We start from the raw sequence: 12,625 nt of genomic DNA, 5'->3' as shown, positions 1-12,625 counted from the left end.
CATAAATCTGAAATGTCTAATTGCGTCATACACTGCCAATAACTCTCGGTCATATGGGCTGTACTTTTTCTGAGATGGACTTAGCTTCCTCGAAAAGAATGCTAAGGGTTGCCATTCATTGTTCTTGAACTGTTGCAGCACAGCACCTATTGCTGTATCTGAAGCGTCCGTCTGTATGGACAATTCTGCTTGAGGATCTGGGTGGACCAAAAGCGTGGCTTCTGAAAGTTGCTTTTTAGACAGTTCGAAAGACTCTAATAGGGCAGGCGTCATGTTAATAGGCTGCGATCCCTTCGTTTTAGGCCCAACGAGGAGTTGGTTGAGCGGTGCCTGAACTTTTGCAGCATTAGGTATAAAACGGCGATAAAAATTGATCATACCTAAAAATCTTCGTAATTCTTTTAGCGTCTTGGGTACCGGGAAGTTCTGAATGGACAATAGTTGAAAATGTACTATGTATATGTAGATTAAAAATTAATTGTTTAATAATTAATCTACATATACATACTATATTTTCATTTGTTTCATTTGTTGTCGTTATATGTAGATTTATTTATATATATAATTTTTAATCTACACATAACAACAACAAAAATTTGGTGTTAGGTTATCGTCACAAGTACTCAAGTGCGTGAAAAATATCATTTAAATCGATTGGATGGAAATGAATTAAAATTCTGCTTGTAATTAATAATAGACTAGAGTAGAGTAAAGTATAACCAGAGAGAGTTAAATGAGAGCTATTATAAAATATGCCTTCCAAATGTATAAAAGAGTAATGTCATTAATTTTCCATTTTTTTTTTTTATAATATATTATTGGACAACATCACATACATTACTCTGATCCCAATGTAAGTAGCTAAAGCACTTGTGTTATGGAAATCAGAAGTAATGACGGTACCACAAACACCCAGACCCAAGACAACATAGAAAACTAATGTACTTTTTCTACATCGACTTGGCCGGTAATCGAACCCGGGACCTCGGAGTGGCGTACCCATGAATGAAAACCGGTGTACACACTATTCGACCACGGAGGTCGCCAAAATTTAGATTGCTATTCTGCCTGGCAATAAAAACAATCCATAAAAGTAACGTCAAGCACTATATATTGATTCTTCCTATCAGTGACTTATTGTATTTCTTCCAGACTTCATTTGGATAGATTAATAATAATAAAAATAAAAAATAAAAAAATTGTCAAGTCAAAAGTGTTGTAATTTAAATAGAAATTTATTTTGCAGATATTTAAAATAAAAATAGTTATTACATAGGTACCTATTCGTTATTGAATATAACAAGTAGAATGAAATAAGCAAAACTTTTGTCATTAGGCAGTAAAAATAAGGAAATTCTTCCAAACAAAATGGACTATCTCGACAACACGCGATAAATAACCATATTATTAACCTTTAATAAAAAAACGCTTGTTTATATATATGACCTTACGATAAAGAATTGAATAATATTGTTTAAGATAATTTCCTATTAAGGAGTGTGTTACGTTAAGTCACATTGCATTGAAACCGGCGCATGCGCAGACGTCTGACAGTCGTTGACAATATGAAGTATTTTATGTTAGTTTTCGTTGTGTGTGGAGTCGTTTTCGGAAATGAGGAAGATTGTAAGTAACTATTTTACTATTAAAAATTATTTACACAAATGTTTAATTATGTTAAAGGTTAAGTATAATGTTCGTGTATCATTCGGTTTCTCTCTCATTGATGTGTTTATTCAACTATATTATTATGACAATGTAAAGGAGAATATTTTAAAGCGACTATTTGTTTTTGTTATAAACATATCAACTACGTCTTTATTAAAGAATGAAACAAACATTTTGATTCAAAAATAAAAACAATTTTAGCATTGGTTTAATAGATCCTGTAAATGATACGAAAAAAAAATCAACAATAAATAAGCAAACATTTTAAATAGGGTATTAAAATAATATTTTCAATTCTATTGTATAATACGTATAATAATTAATTTTTACATTGAATTTTAGTTAATTCTCAACGGTATACTGGCTAAATTGTGATAGGCGTACGCTTGAGAAAGCGCGCGAATACGCAACAGTGTGCATTGATCCATCATAATTAGATCGCACGAAGTAGCGCGTCTGCTCGAGCAGAAGCGTTTCTGCGCGCTACTTTTTGCGCTACCGTCCACTTTGACATAATGTATCAGAGTTTATTTATTAAAGATTAGGTATTTTTTAAAATTGAAACTCTAAAGTTGTAAATATTTTTTAGCTAGTATAATTATTCTGGGCCATCTTATTTCTCTGTCAAGCTATTTTATTTATAGGTTAAGTTTAATCGTATAAAAAAAATCTGTAACGCTGTTGACTTCAAATAAGTCATAAATTATTTTATTGGGGTCATTAATCCCCTCTCAATAGAATTATGAAAGCCTATAATTCAATAAGCGGAGACAAAGATTTAGATATTTTCGTTAATATGAAAAAATTTAAAAATAAAATATTAACTATAATTACTCAAAATTGTTAGTCTAGATAGTTTAATTGTGTTCTTATCTTTATTTTAATTTATTGTTGTTTTGTAATAGTCTTTAATTAGCATTTTTTACCTTCATTTTGTTGTCGCTTAACTTTTATTTTGTGCATGCTGTTATCACCTATAATAAGTAAGATACAACTAGTCTTATTTTTTATTCATGTATCTGGATTGTTTTTAGTGTGTATTTTATTGGTGATCTAATAAATAAATAATTATCAAAGTCCTGAAAAACTATGGAAGACAATAATTTATAAACAATAGTGTTTTAACGCACTGTAATTAAAAGTGCTAGTTGACAAAATAGGCAGTACATTTTATAGATAGTTTTATAATAGGTCACGGTTTTATTACTCGCGTTCATTATGGATTTTAAACATAAATCATTCATTCGATAATTCGACATTCTTTCTGTAATTTTCATAAATGACATCAGATTGTGCGGAATACTTTTGATTATAAAATTTACCATTGTGTTAAATGTGTTAAAAGAATCCCTAGAATTATATAACAAATAATTTTACACGTCTGAACAGTATGTATCTTCCGATACATCAGTTCTTCTTGGTATTACAGTGGTTTCTCATCTTGAACATTCGCCTGTATTTTAACAGCATAACATCAGTGACAAGAACTGGGCAAAATAGGGCGCAACCTGTAATGATATGAATTGGTCGGACAGTATAAAAACGACTGATTCGACTGCAGGCGAATGCACAAAAATGAATCTTACATTGTTACGTTAATGACGAATTTTCTCAGTGAGGGATCTATCTTATGTTATTAAGTATGTTACATCTAGACATATTTTAAGCAGCCGACAAATATTGTTCGATGTCTATTGGTGACAGGCAAATTTCAGTTAAAATACAAACACGATCTTTACTGCATAGATTTTTTTTATCATTAGGAGCTTGTAAAGTTTCCCACTGCTGGGCTAAAGGCCTTCTCTCCCTTTGAGGAGAAGGTTTGTAGCTTATTCCACCACGCTGCTCCAATGCGGGTTGGCGGAATACACATGTGGCAGAATTTCGTTGAAATTAGACACATGCAGGTTTCCTCACGATGTTTTCCTTCACCGCCGAGTACGAGATGAATTATAAACACAAATTAAGCACGTGAAAATTCAGTGGTGACTACCTAGGTTTGAACCCGAAATCATCGGTTAAGATGCACGCGTTCTAACCACTGGGCCATCTCGGCTCTCATAGATTTTATGTTATCACAATATTATACCTTGTAATGTACACTAAGTAATATTCGATCTGTCTCACCTTACAATTTTACCGTAACAATCTTAATATATTATACGAGTTTATTTTACTATTAAGCGTGAAATTAAACATTAATTTGTTTTAGTTTATGTGAATTTGTAAGCACTTTGTTATCAAATACAAATTATTTCATTTAAAAAAGAAAATCTTGATGCTTATTAATCGTTTATTTCTACGAACTATTATTAGTTTTTATATATGCAGTGTAATGATTTATATTGACTCAAAATAAATTACTCTGTGAAGTCTTTAAGAATCTATAGGTTCTCAATTCGTCATGTCACTGTACATTATTATCGTTGAAAAGCATGAACGTTGAATTAAACGCTAGTTTAGTTTATAATGATGAAGTATTGATATATTTAGCTGATTAGTGATGCAGTATAACGAGTCTGATATTTTGTAGGTGGACGAGCGAATGGGCCACCTGATGGTAAGTGGTCACCACCGCCCATAGTCAATGGCGTTGTAAGAAATATAAACCATTCCATACATCACCAATACGCAACCAACCGTGGGAACTAAGATGTTACTTCCCCTGTGTCTGTAGTTACACTGACTTACTCAACCTCCAAACCGGAACACAACAATACTGAGTACTGCTGTTTGGCGGTAGAATATCTGATGAGTGGTTGGTAGCTACCCAGACGGGCTTGCACAAAGACCTACCACCAGGAATAATAAATGATGTTAGAAATGTCATAATTAAAAGAACTAGTACAATACGCGTGACACCACGTGTGATTTAAGTTATTATATTTATAACTAGCATCCACTACATAGCATATACTATTATATATAAATTTATACCATAAGATAAAACGCGTTTGGAAGAACGTTAACATAACGTTAACGTACATACATATTAGTATATGTGGTGCATGGCAGAGAACATCTGCCGACAGTTTCGCTTGTGTAATAAAAATCATCTTTACGTCACTCCGCCAGTACTGCGTTATTAATAACCTTATATTTTATTTTGTCACTTTTCTTCTTTGCCTTCATTCATATATGTGAAGATACAGAGTGGTTGAACAGAGGAGAACCTGAACGTGAAATGTCAGAATATGATATCCGATGTAGTTATCCTATTTTTTAAATGGTCTAAGGATTAAGAAAAATGTGGATGTCATGAGACGAACAACAGAATTGACTGATCACATTGAAATAATTTATGGTAAAATATTAAAGAAAAAATGAATTGAAGAATGTTAGACGAATATTACCTTAGTAGCGTCACAGTCGTATGGGCTAGCGATCCCGGGATGCCTTCTATGAGATTGGGTATTATGAGAGTGGATATTCCAGTGCGCTGTGTCTCATCAGGCTTTTTAAGTACCAGTAGGTTCCAAATACCCGGCCTTCACTTAATGTGAGGGACGTGATTAAGAAATTTATTCACGAAATAAATAGCTCTTCTCCAATCGCTTTCACCCTTTGGAAAAAAATTATCTCCAACTATGATAAGAGCAAATTTTACATAATTCGGATTAATTTCACGTAGGTACCCTCACCTCGTTAAAATATCAGCATGTTAAAAGACAAATACTTGCTGAGCTCATCACGAAATCTTTACAACTAAAATACTCACAACCTTCTAGCAAATTTCCTTTGATAGCCTAATTTGATATTCGGCGCATGTAGCTCTTGGATTTTAGGAGAATCAAACGTTTTTTACATTACATTACATTAGCAGCCCGTAAATGTCCCACTGCTGGGATAAAGGCCTCCTCTCCCTTTGAGGAGAAGGTTTGGAGCATATTCCACCACGCTGCTCCAGTGCGGGTTGGCGGAATACACGTGTGGCAGAATTTCGTTGAAATTAGACACATGCAGGTTTCCTCACGATGTTTTCCTTCACCGCCGAGCACGAGATGAATTATAAACACAAATTAACCACATGAAAATTCAGTGGTGCCTGCCTGGGTTTGAACCCGAAATCATCGGTTAAGATGCACGCGTTCTAACCACTGGGCCATCTCGGCTCGAATCAAACGTGAATGTATTAAAATGGTGTCGAATTTTATATGAAAAATCAATGAATTGCGTAAATTTGACACAGTTCGCTAGGTACACAGTACGCTTGCGAAGGTTTCGGCAGAACTGAGAAGTGTCGTAGGACATCCGGTTAGTTAGTAGACAAGTTGATCTCGTTATACATTATATTTTAAATGACAGAGACAATGAAATAAACAAATAATATTTGAAAATAAGTCGACGATAAGAAATAAAAACTGTTATTATAATCCCGTATAAATTAAAACAATAGTAAATTTTCGTTATAAAGAATCTTGTTGAAGAAATCTTGTTATGTTTGATCGTTGCGCTGAGAATTTGGGATAAATTCTTACTACAAATAACATTGAGAAGTAACTAAGTGAGAAAGCGATCCTTCTCTCTCTTCTCTTTCTCTCTGTCTCTTATTGTTCTAATTCACAGGATTTTAAATACCAATTTTTTTCTTTGACATTCAATTATTCTCATACATTATTATTTAATTTAAATCTGTCCGTCATTAATAAGTAATATATTATGAAAGAAACTTCGTTTCAATCGGATGTTCCAAGACACGTATCTTTTTATTTCCATACACGTCATCCAAGATTATTTATACGTCTATCTAGATAGCTTTGCGTACACTATATATAGTCTAGATAAACTGTCAGAGCTGAGAACGCGTCGAATAAAATAGCAGTTAATTCTGGGCCACTAAGTACACCTATTGGTATACTAGAATGAAGTTTTGCGATTATCAAGCGTAGTTTTCTCGTACACTTAGATAATAAAGTTGGCACTATGCATAATTATGAATAATCTCAACATGTCATCAATAATTATGTCAATTTCAAGAATATTATATTGTATTTTATTTAATCCATACTAATATTATAAATGCGAAAGTAACCCTGTCTGTTTAAGTCCCGGACAAGGACATAGGATTTATTTTTGAATTTACTACACCTCCTTGTGTATGTGTGTGTGTGTGTGTGTGTGTGTTTAGGTAAAGTAATATAAATTTTGCGTAGGTACAACCACAGGTTCACCTAGTATACAGTGACTGTTCTAAAACTCGACTTATCCTTTACCAGCGTTTTTTTAAACCGATTATATTCTTTCAGCAATTCATGAAACATCATAATAGTAAAACAAATTATATGATCAAATAAACATTTTCATAGCCTTGTTGGTAAAGTAATTGATAATAAAGGTTAAACCGTAAATGTATTTCAAACACAAGTAATAATACACGTATATACTATATGACCGCTCATAAATAACACTGCGTGTGATTGTATCGTTGGTTTAGTCGCTAAGCCTATAATACCGAGGCCCTTGGTTGCATTTCCTAGTCGGACAAATTCTCAGAAGCAGCTCGAAGCTTTGTAGTTGTTTACTCTTCCTTGCCTCGAAAACTAAGACGTAGGTCTAACTATTCTGGACGAGTTAAATTAGCTACTTCATCATATAATGAGATTGAAGTTCAATTGTTTGTATATATGTATATGTATAATATATCCTATCCAATTGGTTAGACTCTCTTGAGAATATTCACAGCGGCCGTTAATATTGCTTGCTTAGACTTGAACTAAATAATATATTACTTCCCACTTAACTAGAAGCTTGGCCTGCACTATATATTGAATTATTTTAATAAGGATAACGATCATCATCCAATTCTTCGTCAGTCAATTGAGTCCTTGCTCCATCAACATCATCAAGTTCTAAAAACCAGTCTATAGCAATTCTGAACTTAATGTCGGTTAATATAAGATTCAGTTTACTGTGTCTTTCAGATGCGAAATATTTTGTGCTGTCAATTGCGATAAGTACTCTAACATTGTGTTTTATGAGATAATGCTTGTGAAAAATGTGTTACTTTGTTTAACATATGGGTACAGTCAGCTCCAAATAAATGTATAGGTTTCTAAAAAGGTCAAAAATATAAGAAAATCCTATACACGAAGTGGTATCATCCTCCTATAATTTTGAATTTATCGGTATGTATTTGTAGGTTCAAAATGGCAAAATTCTTGAAAGGACTACCACACCACAGTGAAGTTTGTGAAGCTGGTGAGAACTCAGAAACATTGGTAGGAATAACTCACTCACTCGCTCACCTTGGGTGCAAATATTATATTATCTCTTCTTCTGTAGTTACCATGGCTCATTCACCCTTCAAACCAAAACACAACAATACCCAGGTGGGCTTAAAGAAAGTCAAGAAAAAGCAGGAGAAGAAGGAAAGAAGAAAGTAACAGCGATAAAAATGACGTTACTTGATTGTTTAAATCTATCTTGACCAATCATCTGTCTTCACAGAATACCGAAGTACTGTAATTGCTTTAAAATCAACTCACTAAATATCTTGAGTTTTTAAAACCGCATCCATTTTAGGTGAAACAATATTTGACTCTTGGTTGTATATATAAAAGGTTTTGCGGAAATAATGAAGCTCAAAATAACATCCGAAAGCTATCCCTTCGCCTCCATGCTATTCATATAATTTAAGATAACTCATAAAAATCATAAACTAGCATTATGTTAGGCCGTACTTCGTCCGTACCGTCTCCTCACGTAACAATATAACGTCACGTCGTAATTTAACGAATTTAGTTTATCTGACGTATTTATTATGGTTTGTTGACTTTAAAGTTTAGTTTTAAAGTTTCATAATCAGTGTTTACGTAAGGTAATGAGACTGATTAGGTAAAATCATTTGGACACGATGGGTCTCTGTGTAGAGTACCTAAAATATGCAGTACGGTTTTTTTTTTAATCAATTCATACAGGCGATGAGATCCAATGAAGACAATTGTAGAGATTATAGCTAAAAACAAGACTAGCAATATTTAAGATAAACTTAATTATTTATTTGAATAATTAGTACAATATAACAATATTGCGGAAAATGAAATAGATACATTCGTAATCGATTGAAATTTGGTGTAAGATATGGAGTTGTGCTCGCAAAAAATTTGAAGTCTCTGCTTAAATGACCTGATTGTAAACTTCAGCAAAACCCACGTCGCATGTAATTTTTACAAAATATATCTTAATATAAGGTATGTAGATGACGTATCTAACGCCTGCGATTTCCCTCCTCGTATCAAACGGGGACGCAGCTGCGGGCGGTAACTTGTACGATATAAAGTTAATAAAAGTGAATATTAGGGCTGGTAAATATGCCTGATAAATTAGTGATGGTATTCAGACGAATTGTCCTCGATAATATTTTAGGGCTTGTATTAATAACGAGTCTTTAAATTTCAGATTGACCTTGACATTTAATTTAAACGCTCGTTCGTTTGGATTGCAGATTACCTTATTTATACGTTCCCTTTCTCTACATCAGACCTATATAGAAAGGCAATGTAAGCCTTTGAGGTAGGATGTTTTGCCTCACAGGTGTTTAGGGCAAATTGCCAAAGTTTCTATACGAGAATTCTGTGTAGTGTGATTAGTATTATTTATAGTAGGTACTACTATATAAGTATATAATAATACTGAATTTTTGCCAATTACGGTTGGACAATTCTCAAGCTAGAAATTGCAAAAATGTAGTTCTCCTACGAATCAGAATATAATTCATGGTATGTCAAATGGTAATGGGATTATTATACCTTGATATGGCAGAATATATACACTGAATATATCAATCGCGGTGTGACATAATTTTTTTTTTAAGTTTTCCATTGTATTAGTAACCTAATTTATTGTTTTGTAACAAATTAAATATAACTCAGAAAATTAAATATTATTATTATTTAAAATCATGTTCATACTCAAATGAGTTTTACATAATAAATGATATTATAATCAGGTCATTCAACCCTCAGTTGCGTAACCTACTTTAAATATAACATAACTTAAAATATGTATATGAATTATATCAAGCATGGAAACTTTATACTTATATTTTACTTGTTTAACTATTATCTATAAATATTTACACAATAGTCAAGTATCATTGTATCATTTAAATTGAAGGAGATTTTACCGACGACTAATTTCGAAACCAGTTCTATTAAGAAGTTAATCATAAAATTTTAAACATAAGGTTTTTTAATACCAATAAATATTTGAGCATATTTAAAATTGTTTCAGTTAAAATAATTGACGCAATAGAGCAAGAAAAGCCGTGTATGGAAATGGGCGGCATTTGCACGGTTGCAGCTGACTGCCCAAAGGGACACCTCGCTGAGAAACAGGGACTTTGTCCGAATCAACGCAAACAAGGAATCGACTGCTGCTATGGACGTAATTATCACAATGGACGTATACATTCACCAAAGTAGAGACAGATTCAGAGCCCATTTCACACAATATCTATCGACTTGTAAGAGAAGGCGTTTAGGTCACATACCTTGCAAATATTTGACCAAACGTCTTATGAACATGGTGATTTAAGGCTCTCGATCTGGAGAGTATCTTTCGGAGAATGTGTACCAGAATCAATTTTCTAAAATTAATATGACCAACATATACACGTACTGATATTTTTCGATAAAAGTTAATTTTTACCTTTTAATTTTAACAATGTTTTTAGGAATTTGTTGTGAACATATCTTACATAGACATAAATAAATATGTAAAAGGGCGGACAAGTAAACAACCTGATAGTAAGTGATCACCAGTGCTCACAGACATTGGCGCCGTAAAAAAAATATTCCTTGACTGACTTTGGGAACTAAGATGTTATGTCCCTAGTGCCTGTAGATACACCGTAGCATCAAATCGCTTTTGAAACAAAGTAATTTTATTCATTAAATAATGGAATGCAAAGTAAATTTCTATAAAGAGGCGGTGCTTCACTTAGTTCAGCGCATCAGCGAATCAATTTGTTTGATCAAATTGGTTTACGACAATTTTGTGTTATCGCAAATATTACAAGCTATTGAGCGAACCGAGAATGGACAACAATGCCAATATTTGCTTTATTTGATTCATTTGATATTTAACTATAAAACAGTCAAATGAACAGTATCACATGCTTACGTCATTTGTACAAACATAATCAAATAGGTCCTTGCACATTTGGATAATTAATTCAAAAGCGTAATGTGATGTGAGTCAGAGCTATGAAATTGCTGATTTCACATGAAACATTATTCGTGGCAAATTTATACACAAACGGCATTATTTATAAACGTTTAGTAGGTGTTCAAATACTGAATTCTCTCATTCTCTTATCAACGATTTAACATTCAAAGGTACATGAAACTCAAAATCAGATGTAAAAGTAGATAATAATATCATGAAGTCCTAATAAAATTGAAAATAAAAAATACAGTAAAAGAGTTGGATGATGAAATATTTCATTGCAAATTAATGTGATACAAAATCCCCTAACATCATTATTCAAACGAAGCCAGACTGAGATAGAAATAGTTCTATTTCTTTTTTAAGTTCCATTGATGAATGCATTACCATTTATTTCATACTTTTTTCTCCTTCAACGTTATTCTAAAGATAAACTTCCTTGTTGCATATGAACGTATAACGACGTAAACAAAAAACCAAATGAGTTTCTTTGGCGGTTCCTCTCAAGATTGAGTGACTTATTTCCGAACCTGTTAGCAATAATCAAGTGTAACTCATCTATATCGAAATACCGAATCCACATTGACTATTTCTGAAGTTTACCGTGCTGCATTCATACACACAAAGGAACACAATCCTTAATGCATATTTTTATTAAGATTTATTTTTCCACAGTATCAATGAAAGAGACTCGTTGCCTCAAACATGGCGGAGTTTGTATGAAACCGGAAGTGTATTGTAATCCAAGTATTATATTTGATGAAGCTACAGATTGTGTTGATAATCAAAAGTGCTGTCTTATGGTATTGTAGCATATTTATATGCTTATATTAAATATAATAAAATGAAAAACTTTATATTTATGTCTTTATTTTTTAAAACCTTAAAAGAACGAAAAACTTTTTTAGAGTTGTAAATTGAAATAGGTTTTATATTTAGGAGCCCAGTGAAATATCACAAGTTCAAACCCGTGGAAGCACTGAGTTTTCATATACTTAATTTGTGATTATAATTTATGTTGCGCTTAGCAGTGAAGGAAAACATCGTAAGGATACTTGCATGTATCGTATGAAATTTTGCGGCTTACGTATCCGCCAACATCGAAGCTGATTGATGGAATAAGATCTAAGCCTTCCTCCTCAAGAAAGAGAGATTTACCTTGTAGTGGGTCTTTATTTAATTTAATTCTTTATGAGGAAATTTTATCATAATCTTTTTTAGGTTACACCGTACTGAATCATCAACTTCATCGATTCGACATGTTTAAAGTGCCATTACGTTATCAAAACCAAGACTGACATATTTATAATATCAGACAGACATTGTTGGTTAGCTTACGAACATAATACTTCTCAAGCTTTTCACTTCTGTCCTTTAAAACTGTCATAAATATCAAAAATTTTATGAAAATATTTTTGGGTCTTGATTAATAGAGTAACTTATTATGAGCAGCTACGAGTTATTAAATATTATCAATAGCTTATACTATTTTTATAATTTAAATATTTCCTTTGCATACCAAATCAGCGGAAATGTATCAAAATTTATTTGTATACCTGAGCTTCGAGGTTGATAATTTGTGTTTATAATTAATCTCGCGCTCGGCGGTAAAGGATAACATAATGAGGTCACCTGCACGTATAAGATAAAATATTACCCCATGAATAAACGAAAGTCTCTCTGGAGCTGCGAAGTGGAATATTCTTCTTGGGCATGTTCCCGCCGAGTAGGATATTTATACGGGGTTATTCTTTACTTTTGACTAAATGTCTACTGTTTCTATGTATAT

The 12,625-nt window shown here is 32.7% G+C and overlaps 1 protein-coding gene across 1 annotated transcript; it reads left to right on the top strand.

Moving 5' to 3' along the window:
- Window positions 1-1,497: 1,497 nt before the first annotated feature.
- LOC125073126 (U-scoloptoxin(19)-Sm1a-like) lies at window positions 1,498-11,693 on the top strand. Its single transcript, XM_047683834.1, has 3 exons — window positions 1,498-1,626; window positions 9,901-10,053; window positions 11,512-11,693. Exons 1-3 carry the CDS (start codon window positions 1,536-1,538, stop codon window positions 11,646-11,648), a joined length of 381 nt encoding a protein of 126 aa, XP_047539790.1. The 5' UTR covers window positions 1,498-1,535; the 3' UTR covers window positions 11,649-11,693.
- Window positions 11,694-12,625: the final 932 nt, after the last annotated feature.

The sequence above is a fragment of the Vanessa atalanta genome, chromosome 2 (genome assembly GCF_905147765.1).
Source record: "Vanessa atalanta chromosome 2, ilVanAtal1.2, whole genome shotgun sequence".
NCBI classification, from domain to species: Eukaryota; Metazoa; Arthropoda; class Insecta; order Lepidoptera; family Nymphalidae; genus Vanessa; species Vanessa atalanta.
The sequence above is the reverse complement of the archived record's forward strand: the minus strand, read 5'-3'. Positions and strand labels throughout refer to the sequence as shown.